We start from the raw sequence: 23,477 nt of genomic DNA, 5'->3' as shown, positions 1-23,477 counted from the left end.
TGTGGAATGAAGATCTTTGGAAAAGTTTTTCTACGCACAGTTGAGGATCTTCAAATATGTTGGTGGTCTATGTATATATTGTCACTGTGCTTCCACTTCTGGCAGTGGGTTTGAATCTCTGCTGTGGAATATAATGGAGAAATTTGTCTTTTTAGAACACAAAATAGTTCTGTAAATATTGTACTTCTCTTCCTAGACTCTGATAGTTGTTTTGGATGAATCAGAAATTCTTCCAGTACAAAACTTAGCTAATGTATTTTTATTTTGGCTGGGAAGATAGTTGTGGAGTGTGTGCACATTTATATTAGGGTTTGTGAGAGCCTACCTATTGTGCAGTTTTCACTTCAGTTATGGTTCATGTTCACAAACCTTGATTTGTTCTGTAGAATGGGAAAATTTTTATATACTCTCTGAATTGGACAAAAGAAAATAATCCCTAAAGAATTTGGAATTTGTTAGAAATGTATTCTAAATAGCTTGGTCATAAACTTAACAGACATTAAGAAAATCCCGTTCTCAACTTTTTTCATTCATTATAACAAAAAAATATATTTTCTTCTTGCTTTATTTAGACTATTGGTTTAGTGACAGAACACAGAGAATTATTTTCCTACTTCCTTTTGTCTCTGTAACCACAGTTGGGTTCACTATTGAAATTTCTTCCCTAAGGTAGCAAGGTCTTCTTTAATCATTAAAGTCTATTTTATAATTACGGTCAAAAAGTAAGTCAAGGTCTAGAAAATTATAAATTGCAATTTCTTTTTTGGTGTCACCATTGGACTCTGCCTAGGATTAAATTTGGTAAAAAAAACAAAATTTCTATAGCTGTTGATTTTTATCTCCTATATCATTGCCACATGTTACAGAGGGAATAAAATTAAATATTGAGAAAAACTATATGCAGATTTATAGCTTGAGAAATTCCAGACAATCACATCTTATTAATGGGCATTAATAGTGCTGTGGTAGGACACAAATGCCATTAAATTAATTTCTTGGAAAGTATTAACATGCATAATGTCACTTGTTACTAATAATCACAATTTAAATTCAATATTTTTAAAGGAAAAAATCAATATATTTTCTGTAATGTGTAGTTTTTTGAATTAAGAACACACTTTTTTGAAATGCAGTATTATTATATAGGAATATGGGAGTAAGAATTCATAATATCAATAAACAATCTTAAGGGAGGCCTCATATTGGAGGCACACCTTCATGGTATAAGTAGATACTGAAACTCAGAGTTATGCCTTCTTAGCAGGCACCAAAAACATTTATATACTAATTTTTTTTGTTGATTCTACATCATTGTAGTATATTATTTTTATAATCTTGCTGTATTTTTCTTCATTTATTCAATATGAATCCAATGCTTTTATTTTTTAGAAAGAATCCTTAACAATTAAAAATATTCTGTTTCTATTTATTTAAATTATTCAACTTGTTTGGAACCCATAAAAACACTCCAGAGTTTCTTTATGGCTATTATCATTTCTCTCTTTCACAGAGTATAGATAATTGGACTCAAGTTGGGGGCGAAAATGGTGTAAAATACAACAAGGAACTTATGCACAGAGTGGTTGCTGAAGGGCCAGATATAGATGAAAATGCACGAGCCAAAGAAGAGAATCACCACTGCAATGTGAGCCTTCAAAGTGGAATGGGCTTTGGACTGCCCAGTAGAAGAGAGGTTCTTAACAGTAATGGGGATAAGACTGTAGGAGTTAAGCAAACTAGTGAAGCAGTTCAGGGAGCTCATCCCACTGTTGGCAACAATGACAATCTCTAAAATACAGGAGAGAGAGGCAAGATGGTGGCTGCGTGAGCTTGCCTGGTAATGTCTCTGCAGGGGGCAGCTGGGCAGCATTGAGGGCTCTTTGGGACCGCGCTGTTTCGGGGATTTTTGCTGGTTGGAAGGTGTCTGGACGTCAATTCGGTGGGAAGGATACGTCTATAATATATAAACGGAGGTCCCAGCTGGGCTCGGGAAGTTCCCTCCTTGGGTGGGTGGAGCCGCGGTAGCGGGCGCGCCTGAAGCTCCGGAGCCGCAAAAGCCAGGGGTATTTGGTTTTTTTTTTCCTTTTTCTGAAGGCTTTGCGGTGCTGAGAAATTCGCCGATACTGGGCTGGCTGGTGAGGGATTGTTGGGACAAGACTCCTTTGCAGATCAATTCGGGGAGACAGACGGTGCTTTGTTGTGAAGCGGGGGACGTTTTGGTCGCCGGACAGGGGGGGTTGCGCTTCCGCCAGGAGCCCCATCCCCACAGGTCCGGCTGCCGATCTGCAACGGAATTGGATTTGGGGCAATAAGGGGACACAATTGGGAGACTGTTGTAGGGTGCAGTGAGGGAGGAGGACACGTCTGGAAGCTGATTGGGGAATATTTTGCAAAGTTTGGGATTTCAGATCTTAGAGTCTGTTTTCGGAGTTTCCAGCTGGAGCCCACCCCACCCGGTGGGGCTTGGGATCTGGGTCATTGAACTGGCCGTGGTGTAGAGGCGCCCTCAAGTGGCCATTGCGTGGGAGCACAGGGAGGGAGTTGTCCAAAGGTTGAAACCCTGAGGAGTAGGTGAATTTCAGGGATCAGACATTCAATATAGAATTCGCGGATCTGGCTTCCCCCACGGGGCTGGCACCCAGCTACGGGGATCCCTGAGGGCTGTGTTGCACTGCGGGGCTCCTAAGCTTTCTGTGGACCAGATTTGAGGTTGCCAGGTCTGGGTCCCCTGGACTCTGGCAGTCCACACCCCAGACTCACACCTCTTGAGTCTTCAGTGTCTCAGACTCTCCACCCCTGAATCCATCACGCCCTGGGGTCTACCTGGGGTCCATGAGTGCCCTGGACCTTAACGTTTGCGTTTTATCTTTATTGGTTCATATTGTTTTGTTTTTATTTTCACTTTATCTTATTTTTTACTCTTTTTGACGCCCTGATTGCTAATATTGCATTATCCCCTAGTCTTTTCTCCTAGCGTGTCCCCCAAGGTCCTTTTTTTTTTTTATACAGTTATTTGGGGGGTTTTTTTGGTTGTTGTTTTAGATAGTGTTGCAATTGTGACACGTGTATACCTGTATCTCTCTTCCCCCTATCTGTTCCCCACCGTTTGCCTATCCTCGTTTTCTTTCTTCCTTTCTTCTTGTCTTTCTTTTTTTCTTTATTATAATTAGTTTTTTTTTCTTTTCTTTCTCGGTTTTCTCTTTCCCTCTTGTCCCTCATTTTCCACTTATTTTATTTTAATTCAAGTACACAATAGCTGCTACAGGGAACACCTCACATTTGCTGGGTTTTCCCATCCTCCACTGCCTCATTTCTGTGTGAACTGATTTAGGCTACCTACACTATCCCCCTTCCCCTACATCTTGATATCCACTATCATCTACTGTCTCTCCTATACTCCACCCCCTACCTGCCATTCTTTGATCCACAAAGTGTCTAACTCTTAATTTCTAATACCTTTGTTCTGTTTTCTGTCTGTTATCCACTCTTGAAACTATTACCTTTCTTTTCTTTTTCCCTCTCTCATGAAAACAATAGCTTTGTAGTTCATACCATATTTCGCCCATATTCAGTCATCTACTTCATAAAAGGTACTCTACCTACAGCTATAACTCTATACAATCTACATAAATCTAACCTCCATCCTCCCAGATCTCATATTCTTGCTTTGTTAACATACATTACCAATACTACTTTACACTTTTCCCTTGCTTACACAATTGCCTTTCCCCAACACTAATACTTTCCTCTAAAGTGAACTTAACCAACAACAAGTAACTAGAATAAGAAGAAAAAAGTGACAAAGAGAAGATATAACACCTATGCAAAAATAACAACTAATTAACCTCCAAAAGCAGACAAAGAAGCTAAGGAACTGATTAAATTCGTCAAAATAAAGAGATGACCAGAAAGCAACAAAAATCTACAAACCAAACCAATAACCAGGAAAACATGACTGAATCCAATCAACAAACCAATAATCATGAAGGGGAGCAAAACTTGGCACAAGCAATGAAAGAACTCAGAACATTTATCACCGACAAATTTGATGCAGTAATGAAAGAGGTTAACAACATGAAGACATCACTTGGAGGGGAAATTGCAGACATACGCAAAAACATAACAGATATGATGGGAATGAACACCACAGTTCAAGAAATCAAAAATACACTTGCAGCAAATATCAGCAGACTAGAAGAGACAGAGCAGAGAATTAGTGATGTGGAAGACAGTACATCAGAAATCAAACAGATAGTAGAAGGGGTCAATAAGAAGATAGAAAAAATCCAATTAGGACTTAGGGACCTGAATGACAATGCAAAACGCTCAAACATACGTATTATAGGCATTCCAGAAGGTGAAGAGAAGGGAAAGGGGTCAGAAGGAGTGTTGCAGGAAATAATGGCTGAAAACTTCCCAAACCTTCTGAAAGAGACAGAGGTACATATCCAAGAAGCACAGCGCACTCCACAAGTCATAAACCCCAACAGGCCCACCCCAAGACATATACTTATCAAATTATCCAAGGCTCAAGACAAAGAGAAAATCCTAAAAGCAGCAAGAGAAAAGAATACCATCACATACAAGGGAAGCTCAATTAGATTAAGTGCTGATTTCTCTTCTGAAACCATGGAGGCAAGAAGGTATGATATAGTCAAGGTACTAAAGGAAAAAAACTTCCAACCAAGAATACTCTATCCAGCTAAACTAGCATTCAAACATGATGGAGAGTTCAAAATATTCACAGACAAACAGAAACTGAAAGAGTATACCAACAAGAAACCTCCCCTTCAAGAAATTCTAAAGGGAGTTCTGAAGGAAGAAATGAAAAAACAGGAAAGGCAAAGTTGGAGGAGAGTATAAGACCAACAACAACAACAAAAAAAGACAAAAAAAATAAACAAACAAAATATGACAAACACAAATCCAATCAAAATATGGCTAACACAAATAATTCCTTGATAGTAATAACACTGAATGTCAATGGATTAAACTCACCTATCAAAAGATTCAGACTGGGACATTGGATAAGGAAATATGACCCATCCATATGCTGTCTACAAGAGACACATCTTAGACCCAGAGACGCATGGAGATTGAAAGTGAATGGCTGGAAAACAATCATACAAGCTAACAATAACCAAAAAAAGGCAGGAGTAGCTATATTAATATCAGACAAAATAGACTTTAAATGTGAAACAATTGTGAGAGACAAAGAAGGATACTACATTTTAGTGAAAGGGAAAATCTGTCAAGAAGATCAAACAATCATAAATATCTATGCCCCTAACAAGGGTGCCTCTAAATACGTCAGGCAAACGCTGGAAAAACTAAGTGAAAGAATAGATACATCTACAATTATAGTGGGGGATTTTAATACACCACTATCAACTCTGGACAGAACATCTCAAAAGAGAATCACCAAAGAAACAAAACATCTGAATAGTATATTAGAGGAGCTCGATCTAATAGACATATATAGATCACTACACCCAAACACAGCAGGATATACATTTTTCTCAAGCGCACATGGATCATTCTCCAAGATAGATCATATGCTAGGCCACAAAGAAAGGCTGAACGAATTCAGAAAGATTGAAATCATACAAAACATTATCTCTGACCACAGTGGAGTCAAGCTGGAGATTTGCAAGGGACAGAAGCCCAGATTTCACACCACGATTTGGAAATTAAACAGCACACTCTTAGAAAAACAGTGGGTCAAAGAGGAAATCTCAAAAGAAATCAAAGACTACCTTGAAACAAATGATAATGATAACACAACATACCAAAATTTATGGGATGCAGCAAAAGCAGTACTGAGAGGGAAGTTTATAGCCATAAATTCATATATCAAAAAAGAAGAAAGAGCAAAAATTGAAGAACTAACTGCACATTTGAAGGAATTAGAAAAACAACAACAAAGTAACCCAACAGGAAGAAGAAGGAAGGAAATAACAAAGATAAGAGCAGAAATAAATGAAATAGAAAATAAGAAAGCACTTGAACAGATAAACAAGACCAAGAGCTGGTTTTTTGAGAAGATCAACAAAATTGACAAACCTTTAGCAACACTAACAAAGAAAAAAAGAAAGAAGATGCAAATACACAAAATAAGAAATGAGAAAGGCGATATCACCACTGACCCCACAGAAATACAGACTATCATAAGAGGATATTTTGAAAAACTATATTCCAACAAAAATGACAATCTAGAGGAAATGGACAAATTCCTAGAAACACATAAGCAGCCAATATTGACGAAAGAAGAAATTGATGATCTTAACAAACCAATCACAAGCAGAGAGAAAGAATCAGTCATTAAAAATCTCCCAACTAAGAAGAGCCCAGGGCCAGATGGCTTCACAGGTGAATTCTACAAAACATTCCGGAAAGAACTGACACCAATCCTGCTGAAACTATTCCAAAACATCGAAACAGAAAGAACATTACCCAACTCCTTCTATGATGCCAACATTACCCTAGTACCAAAGCCAAACAAAGACATCACAAGAAAGGAAAATTACAGACCAATTTCTCTAATGAACCTAGACGCAAAAATACTTAACAAAATACTTGCTAATCATATTCAACAACACATTAAACGTATTATACACCACGACCAAGTGGGATTCATCCCAGGTATGCAAGGATGGTTCAAAATAAGAAAATCAATCAACGTAATACACCATATAAACAGACTGAAGGAAAAAAATCACATGATTATATCTATTGATGCAGAAAAAGCATTTGACAAAATACAGCACCCTTTCTTGATAAAAACACTCCAAAAGATTGGAATACAAGGGAATTTTTTGAACATGATAAAGAGTATATATGAAAAACCTAAAGCCAATATTGTTTACAATGGAGAAATCCTAGATTCCTTCCCCCTAAACTCAGGAACAAGACAAGGATGCCCACTGTCTCTGCTCCTATTTAACATTGTCTTAGAAGTACTTGCACGAGCACTGAGGCAAGAACCAGAAATAAAAGGCATTCAAATTGGAAAGGAAGAAGTCAAAATTTCATTATTTGCAGATGACATGATCCTATACATAGAAAACCCTGAGAGATCTACAACGAAGATTCTAGAACTCATAAATGAGTTTAGTAAAGTCGCAGGGTATAAGATCAATGTGCAAAAATCAGTAGCATTTCTGTACACCAACAATGAGCAAGATCAGGAGGAAATCAAGAAACAAATACCATTCACAATAGTAAATAAAAAAATCAAATACTTAGGAATAAATTTAACTAAAGAGGTAAAGAACTTATACAATGAGAACTATACAAGATTGTTCAAGGAAATCAAAGAAGACCTAAATAAATGGAAGACTATTCCTTGTTCATGGATAGGAAGACTGAACATTATTAAGATGTCTATCCTACCAAAACTGATCTACACATTCAATGCAATCCCAATAAAAATCAACGCAGCCTTCTTTAAGGAACTAGAAAAACTAACTATGAAATTTATTTGGAAAGGAAAGAGACCCCGAATAGCCAAAGACATACTGAAAAAGAAAAACGAAATTGGAAGAATCACACTACCTGACTTCAAAACATACTATAAAGTTACGGTGGTGAAAACAGCATGGTATTGGCATAAGGAGAGACACATAGACCAATGGAATCGAATTGAAAGCTCTGATATAGAACCTCACATATACAGCCACATAATATTCGATAAAGCCACCAAACCCTCTCAATTGGGAGAGAGTGGCCTATTCAACAAATGGTGTCTGGAGAACTGGATAGCCATATGTAGAAGAATGAAAGAGGATTACCATCTCACACCTTATACAAAGATCAACTCAAGATGGATCAAAGACCTAAATATAAGAGCCAAGACCATAAAAACCTTAGAAAGCAGTGTAGGGAAACATCTACAGGACCTTGTAATACGAAATGGATTTATGAATATCTCACCAAAAGCACGAGCAGCAAAAGAACTAATAGATAAATGGGACTTCCTCAAAATTAAAGCCTTCTGCACCTCAAAGGAGTTTGTCAAGAAAGTAAAAAGGGAGCCCACACAGTGGGAGAAAATATTTGGCAATCATATATCTGATAAGAAACTTATAACTTGCATATATAAAGAACTCCTATATCTTGAAAATAAAAAGATAAACAACCCATTTAAAAAATGGGAAAAAGACTTAAACAGACACTTCTCCGAAGAAGAAATACAAATGGCAAGAAAGCACATGAAAAAATGTTCCAAATCTCTAGCTATCAGGGAAATGCAAATCAAAACCACAATGAGATACCATCTTACACCCATAAGATTGGCAGCTATGAAAAAAATAGAAGAATACAAGTGCTGGAGAGGATGTGAAGGAAGGGGAACACTCATCCACTGCTGGTGGGAATGCAGAAGGATCCAACCATTCTGGAGGACAGTATGGCGGTTTCTCGAAAAACTAGCCATAGATTTGCCATATGACCCAGCAATACCACTGCTGGGTATATACCCAGCAGAAATGAAAACAAGGGCACAAACTGATATATGTACACCAATGTTCATAGCAGCATTGTTCACTATTGCCAAAAGTTGGAATCAACCCAAATGTCCACCAACAGATGAGTGGATCAATAAAATGTGGTATATACACACAATGGAATACTACTCGGCTGTAAGAACAAACAAACTACAAACACATGTGATAACATGGATGAATCTTGAGAACCTTATGTTGAGTGAAGCAACCCAGACATTGAAGGACAAATACTACATGACCTCAATGATATGAAATAAACAAGCTGCCCTAGATAGCAAGAGACTGAACGATAGGCTTACAGGAAATCGGAGGGTGGAGGAAGGATATGAGCCGATGTCTGCAGGGGTGGAATTTAAGACGAGATGGTGGTAAGTATGAACACAAAGAAGAGATAAAAGGGGGGCAAGGGGTTGCCTTTGGTTGGGGCTTTACGGGTTTGAGGGTGGCTGGGGAGGGACGGATGGGTAACGTTGCCCAAAAGTGGGGGGAGGGAGGGGTAGCATACGAACACAGGAGAGGGTCAGGAGGTGGTGGAGAGTAAAATGCCGAGAAAATCATATCAAAATATAATAAAGAGGGTTACCTGTTTAGAATGCTCGGAGGGGAGGGTCTGATGCAGGACGGGCTCCTGGGGAATGTCTAAATGCTCATTCTGCCAGAGTGGGTGACACCATGGGGTGGAATCCCAAGTAGTAAGAGTGGGGGTGGACCCACATCCTGGCGAGGACTAATGCCATCAAATAGAGGGAACTGTATCCCTCGAGAGAAAGGGTGGCTCCCAGGGCATTGGGGCAGTTGAGCAAGTTAGGCCCTGAACACTATTCCATCTATCTCTGGAAGTGGCTCCTCAGGAAACGGAGGTTGGCTGTCACTGTGGGCACCAAGGTGGAAGGGAAAATGGACGTTAAATGTGTGGAACCAAAGTAAATGGGGGGCAAGAGAGGAGTTTCTTGAGAGTACACAAGGATGGATACAAAACATGTAATATTACACCATAACATATAGGAGATGACAGACTGATAATGTAAATCATAATGTAAAACATAGGATAACTAAAAATGTAAAGAACTGTGTATCCTAAAGTACGCACCATAATGTAAGCACAGATGTTACCTTGTTAGAAAGCTAATATCTCAGACTCTGTACATCACCTTAAGTAAATATGATATGAATAGGGCGTAAGAGTATCACTGTGGAAGGGAAAAGGTTTTCTGGTGGATGTGTGGGAGTGCTGTATATTATATATATGCATTGCTATGGTCTAGGACTCCTGTGAAGAAATGCTGAATAATTAGGGGGGGAAGAAAAAAAAAAAAAAAGTATAGGATGTGGAATTTTTTCAAATCAACATTCTTTATCTAAGTTCTTTATCTAACTTTATCCAAGTTCTTTATCTATCCTTTAAACCCATCGCTATATGCCATTCCCTAGTAAGGGACCATGACATTATATTGGGCTTCAAATTACGGGGAGTTCTGGATCACAGAGTGTTTCAACAATGGCAATGGAGGGATACTGGTATGGGATACCAATGACAGGTGATATATGGCTGACAGGGAGCTGTACAGAACATATGTCCAGGGTGCATGGTAATGATTGGATATACTCATAGTGGCAACAATTAAAAACCACAGCAGGGGGGGGTACTGGGTTCCTGGCCAGTGGTGCTCTGTCGTGGTCCCTAGGGGAGCAGCGACAGTCTCCCAGGTACAGCGGCGTGGACCGGGAGGGAGTGAGGGTTCAACAGTGAGCCCCTGATGCTAATGACTATGCTTGTGAGCTGATAAACCTAAAATAAGAACAAGGCCTAGAGCAACATTGTGCCTGGGAATTTCCTCCTGTCAGCCTTCATGTTACTCAAATGTGGCCAGTCTCGAAGCCAAACTCAGCATGTAAATGCAATGCCTTCCCTCCAGCGTGGGACATGACATCCGGGGATGAGCCTCCCTGGCAACAAGGGACCACTATCAACTACCAACTGATGACGCAACTGGAAAAGGACCTTATACGGAAGGTTCAATGTGGATCAGCAGAATATCCATGTCTACATAAAATAACATGACTTTAAAATGCTGTTTGACCTAAAGTAAGGGGGAAATGGAAAGGAGAAATGAGTTTATATGGCTACGAGTTTCTAAAAAAGAGTCTGGAGGCTGGCAGAAGGATAGCCCTCATGCACAACTGAGCAGAGTCAGAGAGACAGATAAAGCAGATACAACCCCCAGATATTGGTTCCTTTGAAGGCTAAAAAGACCCATGAGAGTTATGGTCATGGCCGATGGGGTTAACTACCAGGGCAGATGGCCCCTCTTTGGAAATGGTGTTTATGTGTGATGAATCTGGACTCAGATGGGATCTCCCTTCATAAGACTTTCATGCTAATGTGCTGGAGGTGCAGTTAATGTTGGGGTTTAAGATATATTTAGGGGATTTGAATCTCTGGACTGACAATGTGATAGCCAGGTCCTGAGCCTCAACAGACTCCAGCACCTACAATCTGATTTATTGGACTTACTACACTCAGCTAAGATGGAGTTGAAGAAGGACAACCACCACACCATGGAGCCTAGAGTGATTACAACTGAAAATGGGAGGATTGCATCCAGCATCCATGTGGAATCTGAGCCTCCTCTTGACATAGAGGTGCAATGGACACAACCAATCCAATGTCCACATAGAAGAGGTGGCATTGGATTGGGAAAAGTGGACATGGTGGACGATGGGTATGGGGAAAGGCAGGAAGAGATGAGAGGTGGAGGCGTCTTTGGGACATGGAGCTGCCCTGGATGGTGCCTCAGAGGTAATCACTGGACATTGTAAATCCTCACAGGGCCCACTGGATGGAATGGAGGAGAGTATGGGCCATGATGTGGCCCATTGTCTATGAGGTGCAGAGGTGCCCAAAGATGTACTTACCAAATCCAATGGATGTGTCATGATGATGGGAACAAGTGTTGTTGGGGGGGGAGAGGGGGGTGGGGGGGTGGGGTTGAATGGGACCTCACATGTATATATATTTTTAATGTAATATTATTACAAAGTCAATAAAAAAAAATCTCTAAAATACAAGTATCTATGCAGGCAAGCTTAGTAACTGGAGGGAGATCACAGAAAATGCTGTCCACCACATTGGGACCATAGAAAGGCAAGTTCACAACAAAGGGTATCCAAAGCCCTGAGTGAAGAAGACCTGAGAACCATAAAGTAAATACCAGCAAAACACATACCTTCTTTTTCATGATGGTCATGTAGTGTAGGCGCTTGCAAATTTCCACATACCTGTCATATGCCATGGAAACAAACAGTACCATTTCAACCTAACCCAGTAAGTAAAGGAGAAAGATCTGTGTGAAACATCCAGCAAAGGAAATGGTCTTATGCTTTCTAACTAAGTTCACTATCATTTTAGGGGTGGAGAAAGAAGCAAGGGTCATGTCCATAAAGGAGAGGTTGCCAAAGAAAATGTACATAGGGGTGTTCAGGTTTGGAGTGGAAAACACTGTGATAACAATGAGAAGGTTACCCAAAACCATGCATACATACTTAATAGAGAAGAGTGGAAAGAGAATAAACTGTGTTTGCTGCAAGCTGGTCAGTCTCAGCAAAATGAATTCTGATACTTTAGGTTGATTTAATTTCTCCATGGACTCCATTTTATGGTGTGCACTGGGATGACCTGTAGTGAAAAAGAAGAGAGTAGTAATACCATGGAGGTTGCCAAGCTGTTTTATTCATGTGTGGCTCTTTCAACCATCTCATCATTTTCTGCAACCTCTAAGAGGAAGGAGATAAACTGAAACTGCCCACCTCCCAGAAGACTCTAAACCTAGCTTATGAGTAAAAACTTAAATGGATCTCTTAGTTCCTTTAAACAGTCCATGAATGCAGAGGCATATGCTTCATCATCATAGGTGAAAGGCGATACTCCATTTTCAAGAACATTGTGTTTTTGCAGGAAGTGAGATCCCTTGGTCTGAATCCTTTGGGGAATAGAGACAATGTGCAAAACCTCTTTAAAATTCATATTTTTAGTGAATCTTGAAATTACAATCTGTCAAAAACTACCTTAAGAAATTCTGATTTAGTTCTGAATCATTCTCAGGTTTTAACGGGGTTATGATGCAGCAGATATAAAGCTGCTCTGTATAAATGATTAAAGGTTTGGACTAGATTGCCATCTTTTTCCTCTTGAATTCCCATCAAACCGTAAGTGGGTTTCTGCTCTGGACACTCCTTTGAAGCCTCTGTGGTGGACATTTTTTCTAAGGTGATTATATTGCCCATGGCTTGCTGTGACTGAAACTCACTTTCCCACACAGGTTTGAAAAGGCCCAGAAGTTGCAAAGACAACTTGTGGTGAAGCAGCAGGGATTGATGTTCAGAGTCTCTAGCAGTCCTATCAGTTTCAAACAGGGTTATATATTATGAAGTGAGCATGAAAGATGTTGTGATTACAAATGACATTACATGTGACATTTAAATGTCCTCCTTCATTTTCTTTACTCTATATGACCACTGTACATTTTTGTCATGGGCAGTCCCCATGCCAATTGCATCCCAAAATATAAAATTGTATACTTGAATGCCAGATTTTACAATTCATGCATTTACCAATTTCTTCACTAGACCTTCATGTAAAGCACCATCAACAATCTGGACGTGAGCTGGGGACAGCACCCATTCTATAAGTCTCAGATAGGGAGAGCACTCTAATAATTACTCAATGAAGCCAAAATTGGTAGACCATGATGTTTCACTATGGAGAATGCTGCATTGTGTGGATGTGAGATATTGCAGAAAACTCTTTCTGAGGAGACAAATTAAAGAACAGAGAGAACAGATTGAAAGCTATATAGCCATGCTTAAATGAATGAAGATGTGGAACAAGCAGCATGTCATTTGGAAAGAACACTAAACTAAAGATGGAAGACTGGAACTGAGTGTGGCGGCTTGCTCGGTCGGTAGAGGTGGGGTCTGGCTGTGGACGAGGGGTCGGTCCAGCTCAGGACGAGGGGTCGGTCCCGCTTGGGACGAGGGATCGGTCCCGCTTGGGACGAGGGGTCGGTCCGGCAGCAGACGAGGGGTCGGTCTCACAGGGGTTGCGCGGTTTGGCTGACGGGGTCGCCCGGCGAAGCCGGCGACGAAGGGGTCGCCTGGAGAAGCAGGTGATGAACTGGGGACAAGGGAGGCCAGGCCCTTGTCGGGGGCTCTCAGGACTGGAGGGTGCACGGAAGAAGAACTACCGCGGAGACAAGGTAAACACGCAAGTCCACTTTATTGAGGGAGAGGCAACAGTTTTATAGGGGCTGGGGAAGGCTGATTGGTCGAAGCCATGCCCTGTTCTGATTGGTTGCCGGCGAAAGGTCAGTGGGCGGTACTGGATGGGGGAGGGGTGGTGGTTAGGGATTGGCTGTCGCTGTTGCTGGGGGAAGGGGCAGGGTTTAGGGATTGGTGGCTGCTGTTGCTGGGGTGGAGGGCAGACTTGAGTTTCCCGCCCACGCCTGGCTGTTGCTGCTGCCGGGGGAAGGGAAAAGGGCAGACTGGATTTTTCCGCCCACGCCTGGCTGTTGCTGCTGTCGGGGGAGGGGAAAAGGGCAGACTGGAATTTTCCGCCCTGCGCCTGTGCAGGGAGAAAGAAGAAGAAGGGTGCCGCCCCACAGGCATCGTGTGGCGCCATCCGGGAGGAGGGGCGGCCGCGGAAGCATGGCTGCCGAGAAGGGGAGACCCGAGGGCACTCTGCGCCCATGCCGAGCTCCCTTCAGGAGTGGCGGTGAGTCCGACCAGCCACCCTATTATGGGGGCAGCTGCTTGGCCTGCCACGGCTGCTCCCCCGCCAGGCCAGCAAACCACACTTCAGCCCGAGGGGTGACCGCATTTCCCCCTTCTTTTCAAATAAGGGCCAGGATGGCAGCAGCAACAAGTAGCCGAGGCCCAAGAGGCAGTAAGCAATGAGGGAAGCGGGGCTGAAGAGGGAGGTGAGTATGACGGGGATATAAATGTACAATTTAGGGGGCGGTATCTTGCCGTCGCAAGCAAGGGTGGCCAATGTCCAATTCTTGTTGATCTCGGCGGCTATAAGATCCATCTGTTGTTAAAAGTCCAGGATGACAGCGCGTTACAGGTAGTTGATCTCTTCTTGGTGGCGAAGAGCGGTAGAGGCAGACTGTGTGATGGTCTAGAGGATGGCAGCTGTGAGGACAAGTCGCGTCAGGGCACCAGCAGCAGTGGTGGCGGCAGCGTCGGGAGTGGTGGAGACGTAGGCGAGGACAACAAGAAGGCCAAAGTCTCCGGGAGGCCAGGAGAGGCAGAGGCATTGTTTGGAGCTGCTTGGTTGAGATGAAGTGTCTTCACTAGGCGGAGTTGGAAAGGCTGAGTCACCTTTAGTTGAGATATGATGTCTTCTTGGTGTTGGTTGTCATGGTGATAGGGGCCTCTTCTGGACTATTGGACGAGCTGTAAAAGAAAAGAGGGAGTTTTTCTCAGGGGGAGATTATCCCCCTGGAAGGGTTAGTTTGTGGTTGAAGGAGTGGGGGATTGCAATGTTTTATCAATCTTTCTGGTAGCCAGTGAGGGCCATTTCCTTGTTGGTCATATAGGTAGGCAGAGCCTCGTCCCCAGATGATTACGGGGTCAGGCCCATTCCATTGCGCTGTTAGAGGGTCGCGCCACATAACCATAGCTTGTTGAGTTTGTGTGGCAGGATGACAGTGCCTGTCGGCTGCAGATTGCCTATTCATATCCAGGGTAAGGAAATTGAGGACAAAGAGAGCATGATGTAGAAGGTCTCGTGGTCACTGTTTAGAAAGACCAAGAGAACTTTCAGCTAAGTGACTTAAAGTGTTTTTTAGGGTGCGGTGGGCACGTTCTATGATGCCTTGGCTTTGAGAAAGAACAAAAATTTTTAACTTTGCATCAGCATACTACCCGACACCAAAGCCTGTAAAGTTTTATAGCTATACCCATTAAATTTTATTTAAGTTTAACTGTAAAAATTCTGTGTCCACTAATCTTCTGCAGTTTCAGCATTCACTCAGGTTCCGTCCTATACTCTACTCTTTCCAATAGTCAAAATTATTTTATTTCAGGACAAAATTATTTTCTGTTTCTTTAATAAATAAAACAAATTCCATATAGCCTACATACAAAGTTATTAAGCAACTTCTTATAACAATACTGTGAACACTAAACAAGCTTGTTAAAATAATGAATTTTTCTTTAAATTCTTGGTAGCATGCAATATTAGAAACCGTTTCCTAAAAGCAAGTTGGCAGGGGAGGTTGGTTGCTGTTAATCTTTCCTGTTATAAAATTACCTTTTATTATTATTATCATCAATTCAGTTATATATATATATATTTAAGAATGACCTTTTGGAATTAGACATTTAATACCTTAATGCAAACAATGCTTTATTAAACCTTTTATTATTATTTATAACCATATAGACTATTGAAGATAAATTTTATCTTTACAGAACACATTCCCTTACGTAAAGTTATCACAATACCTTTTACACTTGCCGCATGCAAATTAAGTTTCAAGAGTTTATGAAAAATTAGCCATCCTACTTTAGGACAAAATACGTCTTTTTGCAAAACTTATTACATTTCCGTTAGCATTTTTACAAACTTTTAACCTTTTTAATATTCATATAAGTTTTACATTCTTTATATTATCCTGTGAAGAAAAATAAGTTATTCATTTTAATCTAGGCAAGAACAACTTTTTATGAAGACATACAGTTAATTTTGTTAATTAAGACTTACAATTTTTTTATTGTAGATATCTTATTAACATTTAAACTTATGTATTAATATAATAAACTTAAGTATTAATATAAGCGCTTATTTAATTTTTGGCCATTTGAATAGAGCTCTTTTAAAGATTTCTAGTAATTTATATTTACCATCCAGAGGTATCACAATATACGTTGACATTGAACAAACAGAGAGACAAACACAGAACAATTACAACACATTAACAGAAATATATAATTTATTTACAGTTGACTCATAATTCTTACTTTCTTGGTATAGCTGCTTTTAAATCCTTTTTTATATAGCATATCATAGATTATACCCTTCAAGATTTCTTCTGGACTTCATGTTGCCTGTAATAAGCCAGGAGGGAATTTTTTACCTTCCTGCTCCACAGCAGAAGTGACCCTATCTATAAGGCGATTATAGGTGTCTGGGTCCCAAAGCTGACATGTGGTGAGCCATGGATTAAAGGGGAGAAGAAGGTCCCAATATACTTGGAGCTGTTTCAAAGAGATCTTACACCGGTGAGTGTCTAGGAGACCGGCAAGAGCCCGAACTTGTGGGGCTTGCTTAGCAGATAGGATGTTACCCATTGCTAATGGCCTTTTGGAGCTGATAAGAAAAGGGGCCCTTACCTTGAGAGCACGGTGATGGGAGCCGAGGTGCATGGTGAGACGAGGGGTCGGAGCCGGTGGGACTCCGACGGTGGTCACGGGCCAAGAGAAGGCCCCGACGAGGGGAGGGCGGAACGACGAGCAGTGGAGCAAGGCAAAGGGGAGCAAGCACAGAGGGGAGGAGGCAGAGGTGAAGGCAGGTGTGGAGGTGCTCAGGCACGCGCTCCTGAGAGTTTTATTGGCGCCGCTTAATCATAGCCGGTCGGTATAAGCCCCGACATGGAAGGAGAAAGCCATCCAGCGATTCTCCCAGACCGCCGTGGATCATATGAGGTCACCAAGGTTCAGGAGCAGCAATGCAGAGCGAAAAGATAGGGTTGAGAAGAGAGGAGGGTGTAGGGCTGTGGTAGGGTTGCTTCAGACGTGCAAGCGCGCGCTCCCGAGAAATCCAAGGCTCCTCTTAATCATAGCGGGTTGGTATAAGCCCCCAACATGGAAGGAGAAAGCCATCCAGCGATTCTCCCAGACCGCCGTGGATCATATGAGGTAGCCAAGGCTCAGGTAGCTGCAATGTTGCATGAGAGAAGTCCCACGGTGAGAAGGGGGGGGGCCGCCAGGTTATGGAGTGAGGCTGTGGTGGAGTTGCCCAGCCCACAATTGGGCGCCAACTGCGGCGGCTTGCTCGGTCAGTAGAGGTGGGGTCTGGCTGCGGACAAGGGGTCAGTCCAGCTCTGGACGAGGGGTCGGTCCCGCTTGGGACGAGGGATCGGTCCCGCTTGGGACGAGGGGTCGGTCCGGCAGCAGACAAGGGGTCGGTCTCACAGGGGTTGCGTGGTTCGGCTGACGGGGTCGCCTGGCGAAGCCGGCGATGAAGGGGTCGCCTGGAGAAGCAGGCGACGAACTGGGGACAAGGGAGGCCAGGCCTTGTCGGGGGCTCTCAGGACTGGAGGGCGCATGGCAGAAGAACTACTGCGGAACAAGGTAAACACGCAAGTCCACTTTATTGAGGGAGAGGCAACAGTTTTATAGGGGCTGGGGAAGGCTGATTGGTCGAAGCCACGCCCTGTTCTGATTGGTTGCCGGCGAAAGGTCAGTGGGCGGTACTGGACGGGGGAGGGGTGGTGGTTAGGGATTGGCTGTCGCTGTTGCTGGGGGAAGGGGCAGGGTTTAGGGATTGGTGGCTGCTGTTGCTGGGGTGGAGGGCAGACTTGAGTTTCCCGCCCACGCCTGGCTGTTGCTGCTGCCGGGGGAAGGGAAAAGGGCAGACTGGATTTTTCCGCCCACGCCTGGCTGTTGCTGCTGTCGGGGGAGGGGAAAAGGGCAGATTGGAATTTTCCGCCCTGCGCCTGTGCAGGGAGAAAGAAGAAGAAGGGTGCCGCCCCACAGGCATCGTGTGGCGCCATCCAGGAGGAGGGGCGGCCGCGGAAGCATGGCTGCCGAGAAGGGGAGACCTGAGGGCACTCTGTGCCCATGCCGAGCTCCCTTCAGCAGTGGCGGTGAGTCCGACCAGCCACCCTATTATGGGGGCAGCGGCTTGGCCTGCCGCGGCTGCTCCCCCGCCAGGCCAGCAAACCACACTTCAGCCCGAGGGGTGACCGCAACTGAGAATCAACTCTGCCTTCAATCATCAGTCTAACTTTCCCTCTGGACCTGTTTCTTCATTTGTAAAACAAGGTCTTGGATCTGAATCTCTGGGTTCCTTTTCAGCCTACAAATACAATGTGTCTATTATTCTATCCCCATTTCAGGATTTTATTGCTTATTAGTTAATTTGATTTTAACTTTGAATTAACTCATATAAATATCTGATGCTTATGTGGAAAATCGTTGTCTAAACTTTCTCTGTGATAAATATTTTACCTCCTGTCTTAGATAGAATTTTCCTTCTTGTTTGTAACTTTTTCTTTACCCTATATGTTTACTGTACTTTTTTTGAGCTGAAGGTCCCACTACACTTCTTTTTGGCCTCTAATGCTCATGCCACTTGGTCAACTCCTTGTGCTCATCTGCGTCTAAAAGTGACCTAGTCTCTAAAGTTTCTCCACTTAAAATATTTCAAAACCTTTAAAGTGTACAAAACTTTTGAGACCAATCTTCCATTCCTTAGAACTTATCTCAAGGTAATGATTGTGTAAGTAGGCTATAAAATTCTCATGAAAGCATTATTTATATATAATTATTTAATGCAGCCTAAGTATCTTATAACTGGTATTCATAATCCTAAATGAAATATAGGAAATCCATATGATATAATATTGCACAATGGCTAGAATGATATCTGAGAAAACACCAATCTCAACTCAATCAAACTATGGAATTACAAGAGGTAATAATAAATATTTTGAACCACTAAGTTTTGTGTTAGTTTTTTATGCATAAATATATAGCCAGAACAAAGCTCATGGAGGAAGAGCTCATAAAAACTTTTCTTTCCTTCTGCCCCATAATTACCTAAACTGACCCACTTACTGTCTCTACCCCAACCATATTCCTCCCTTAATTTTGACCAGAAGCCCTAGAAGCTCCAATTCCCCCATTATGAGTGTGTAGCCAGAGAACTTCCCTCCTGAAGAGGCTTATTCCAGTCTTCTATAACCCCAAACCAGTTAAAACTGCATTTCACAAACGACTCCTTAAAATCATCTAAATTATTTTGTCTTCTGATAATGATTACTAAAACTCTGGCTTAATATTTAAATTTATATTCCATATAGAAAAATCTCTTAATATTCAAGTCCTTATGAATCACTCCATTATATTCCTTTATTCCAGGGTTTTTCATCACTATTGACATTTTACACTGTACAATTTTTTTTTTTTTGCAGGGGGCTTTTCTGAGCATTGTAGAGTGTTTAGAAGTATCCCTGAGTAGAGTATGGTGAGTTGATGCTCAATATGGACAAAACTTATGATGAGGTAGAATGGGTTAGTCTGACAGTGGATGAGGTGTTAGTGGTAAAGGGATGTGAGTGAGGTTGACAGTGTTGGAATGTGAGTGTGAGCAGGGTGGGGATTATGTTGGACTATCCATGGAACTGGGAGAGATGGCTGGAGGAAGGAATACATGAACTCAGGGGATTTGTAGGTCTGTGGTTAAAACTACAGTGGTGGGAATGTTCTTTTAGCAAATATGATAGGGGAACATTGGCAGTGCAGGGCATCAGGGTTGGGGAGATATGTGGAAAAGAGCACACCTAGGGCATGGTTATATGGAATATTAAAGTGTTCATCTTGTTATAGAGTATTATCACAACATGTGGGTCCCCATCCTGGGGAGTCCTGCTATGTTCTCAAATAGAGGGGTAAAAGTCTCTCAAGAACATAGGCAGTGCCTAATAAAAGAATATGGGCAAATATGACAAGCCCTCAACATTAATGCATGTAATTTTGAACTTTATTCTTCATAAATTGCTACTTAGTGATTACCATAAGTTCTGAAGGGAGAGGGGGGGAAGAACGAATGGAGCATGGTGCATTTTTAGGGCACTGAAACTGTTCTGCATGATCTTGCAATGATGGATAGAAACCATTATGTATTTTGTTAGAACCTATAAAACTGTGTGGTACAGAATGTAAACCATATTGTAAACCATTGACCATGGTTAGTGGCAAAGTTTCAATATTTCTTCATCAATTGTAACAAATGTACCATATACATGTAATATGTTATTAATAGGGAAAAATGTAAGAGGGAAAAGACCTTGACCAAAAGGGAGAAATATTAAATACAAATGAATTTTTATTGCTAAAAGATTTCAAAGTGAGTCAGGAGGTCATTCCAGAGGATACACTTATGAATGTCTTAAGAGGATCTCAGTGACTGACACAGTAAACAGTACCTCAGGAAGGATGTTTCTGAAGGCTCTAGAGACATCTGGACACTATAGGCAGGGTAGACAATGTCAGGAATTCAGCACCCTGTCCGTGGTCCTTATCTTGAAACTTATGATAACCTATCCCACCTATGTCTCAGAGTTGGAACTCATTTAGAATTTTCCTCCACACAGTTTTTATGCCCCTTTTATCTGAATCTATAATTAGCACTAGATCTGTTAAGCATGTGTCCCAGATACGTAAATCTTCTGTCTGTTCAAATGTCAGTTGAGCTCTGAATTTCAACAGAATTGCAACCAACACCTAGTTTCTGGTTTATTGGGCTTACCCAGGACAACTAACAAAGAGACAGATGATCTATAAATGCATGCAAGACAGTTGCATACATTGGCACCTTGGTATCTAAGCTCTCTCTCAATAGGAAGCAGAGTGGGCATTACAATCCCCAAATCCTCAAGATTGAGGAATGAACAAACATAAGGGGGAAATGCAACTGTGGTATATAGTAGACATTATTATTCTAGTAATGGAAGAAACTGTAACACTAATAAAGGCAATAGTCACCAGAGGTTCTGAGGGAAGGGAGAAGGAAGAATAGGTATAACATGAGGCATTTTTGAAACATTCTGAATGACATTGCAATGGCAAATACAGGCCATTATACACATTATACATGTTGTCAAAACCTATAAAATTGTGAGGTGCAAAGTGTAAACCATTATGTAAACTATAGACCATGGTTAAGAGCAATTCTTCAATATGTGTTCATGGATTGTAAGAAATGTACCACATATATGAAAGGTGTTAATGGGGAAAAGTGTGGGAGCAGGAAGGGTGCAGTATATGGGAATCCCTAGTATTTTGATACAACGTTTATGTAATCTATAGCTTCTTTACAAATTAAATTAAATTAAATTAAATTTTAATAAAAGAAATATCCCTGACCCCTACCTACTAAATGACAGTAGGGCTTCAATTACAATGACCAAAATTGCCACCAGATTATAAATGTCCTCTGGGCGGCAAAATTGCCCCCATTTGACAATCAACACCTTGTCTTTTTGACCCACCTTAGTTATTCTATTTATTTTACTACTGGTTTCTATCTTTTACAGGTTCTTATGAATGAAAGAATGTGACAACCATATTGTGTACAAAAAGATTCTCTATTGTTCTATAAATAAGACATCTTGCTTGCTTACCTGTTTCAGAATATGTGACAAAGAATCTAGGAGTGGAAAGTGCTAGGGGAATGGCTAAGAGGTATAAGGCATAAGTATCCAAAAGCTTTCTGCCTAGGATTGTTCATAATGTTCTTTGGTTATGGTCCAGTCTGTTCTAGGAGACCCTGTGGTCTTCCAGCTGAGATTCCAAGTCAAAATACTCACATGACTTAGTTAACATGTAATCTTTGTTTAGTATAAAATTAATTTTAGCTGTGATAGTTTTCTCCTTACTCACAAAAAGTTATATTCTACCCTGAATTAATGTATTTTATACATTGCTGTAACTAAGTGTATCATTAGTTGCTTCAAAAACTAAAATTTTAACATTCATATCTATGTGATGCTTTACTGGAGTACTTATGCACAATAATTCAAGCCTGCATGCCAAAAACACTTTTACGTAAAGGAAATTTAAATTATTTTCATCATTCCATCACAGGATGCATATTTTTAGTCCTGAACTTGGAAGTTTTCATGCATATGTATTTTATCTGAAATATACTGAAATACTTCTCACACCAGAAGTTCAAATTCATTTCCCTCTACCTGTACATATTTGTAAGTCTCAACCCAGGAGGAATAATTTGCAGATCTTCTTTGGGGATAACATTTATTCCAGATTCTAGAATTTTATGAGCTGGCACTTTGGTCTTCTCTTACTTTATGCTGCTGACCCCCTCCTACTCAACACCCCCTACTCCTAGTTGACTTTAGTTGTTGGTCTGGATTGTGTCCCTCCCCACCCCCTTTGGATATGAGGATGGCCTGTTGGAGGACTGTGTGTTAGGGCTTCACCTAACTAGTTTGTTTTAACTTAGGTTACTGGTGCTTTCCTGGTTTCTACTTGCCTGCTTCCCCATAGTTTGAACACACTGCTTTGTTCTGATCAGTAACAACTGAGGAACCCTGACTCCATTCTGCTCACCTGCCTTTTGAATGTGTTTCAACCCTCTGTAAACTCTGGTGGGACAGAAAGTAAAGGTTTACAGAGCAGATATGATAGTTGTATGTTTTGCTTGTTAAAGAGGAATAAACTTTCCTGATAAATTGATTTTCCTGGATAGCTTTGTGATACAAGAAAACTGACCCTCAATTGGATTCTTATTTTAGATGACCCTGGCACTGCTCAGGCCATGAAGAGTATGTTCCATGCGGATTAAAAGTAGTCACACAAAACAAAAATAACAACAAGCAGGAACTGGCTTTATTTCTGATTTTCACTCGCAGCTCTCAAGATTCCTCAATAATTTCCCTCACCAGGACTCCCCCTTGCTCTCACCCCAAACCTTATGTTGTGACTCCCTACCTCCCATTGTTTTCCTCAGTCCTCTGGAAAAATGACCTGATCTAAAGTTATTCTTTGACATCAACCTATTCAGGCCTTTTAGAATTCTAGTTCTTTCCTTTGCTTTTCAGCCCGATTTAAAAAATATTGAGTTGGCAGTCTTCCAAATGGAGAGAAAAACTGGACAGATACACTCATGAGATTATGCTGTTATGGGGAGTCATGCAAAGAAAAGAGGAATCAATTATGGCTGGG

At 41.4% G+C, this 23,477-nt stretch overlaps 1 protein-coding gene and 1 pseudogene across 1 annotated transcript in view; both read right to left on the bottom strand.

Moving 5' to 3' along the window:
- Positions 1 to 1,435: 1,435 nt before the first annotated feature.
- On the bottom strand, positions 1,436 to 12,148 carry LOC105744373 (olfactory receptor 4K17-like; annotated as a pseudogene).
- A 182-nt stretch (positions 12,149 to 12,330) lies between these two features.
- The window catches only part of LOC101444096 (olfactory receptor 4K13-like), a 28,414-nt gene continuing 17,267 nt past the window's right edge, over positions 12,331 to 23,477 (bottom strand). Inside the window, exon 3 of the mRNA XM_004475503.2 lies at positions 12,331 to 12,484. Coding sequence (XP_004475560.2) covers positions 12,331 to 12,484 — 154 coding nt within the window. The remainder of the gene's footprint in view (positions 12,485 to 23,477) is intronic.

This window comes from Dasypus novemcinctus, chromosome 3, assembly GCF_030445035.2.
Source record: "Dasypus novemcinctus isolate mDasNov1 chromosome 3, mDasNov1.1.hap2, whole genome shotgun sequence".
Classification (NCBI taxonomy): Eukaryota; Metazoa; Chordata; class Mammalia; order Cingulata; family Dasypodidae; genus Dasypus; species Dasypus novemcinctus.
Note: the sequence above shows the minus strand (reverse complement) of the source record. Positions and strands in the feature narration are given on the sequence as shown.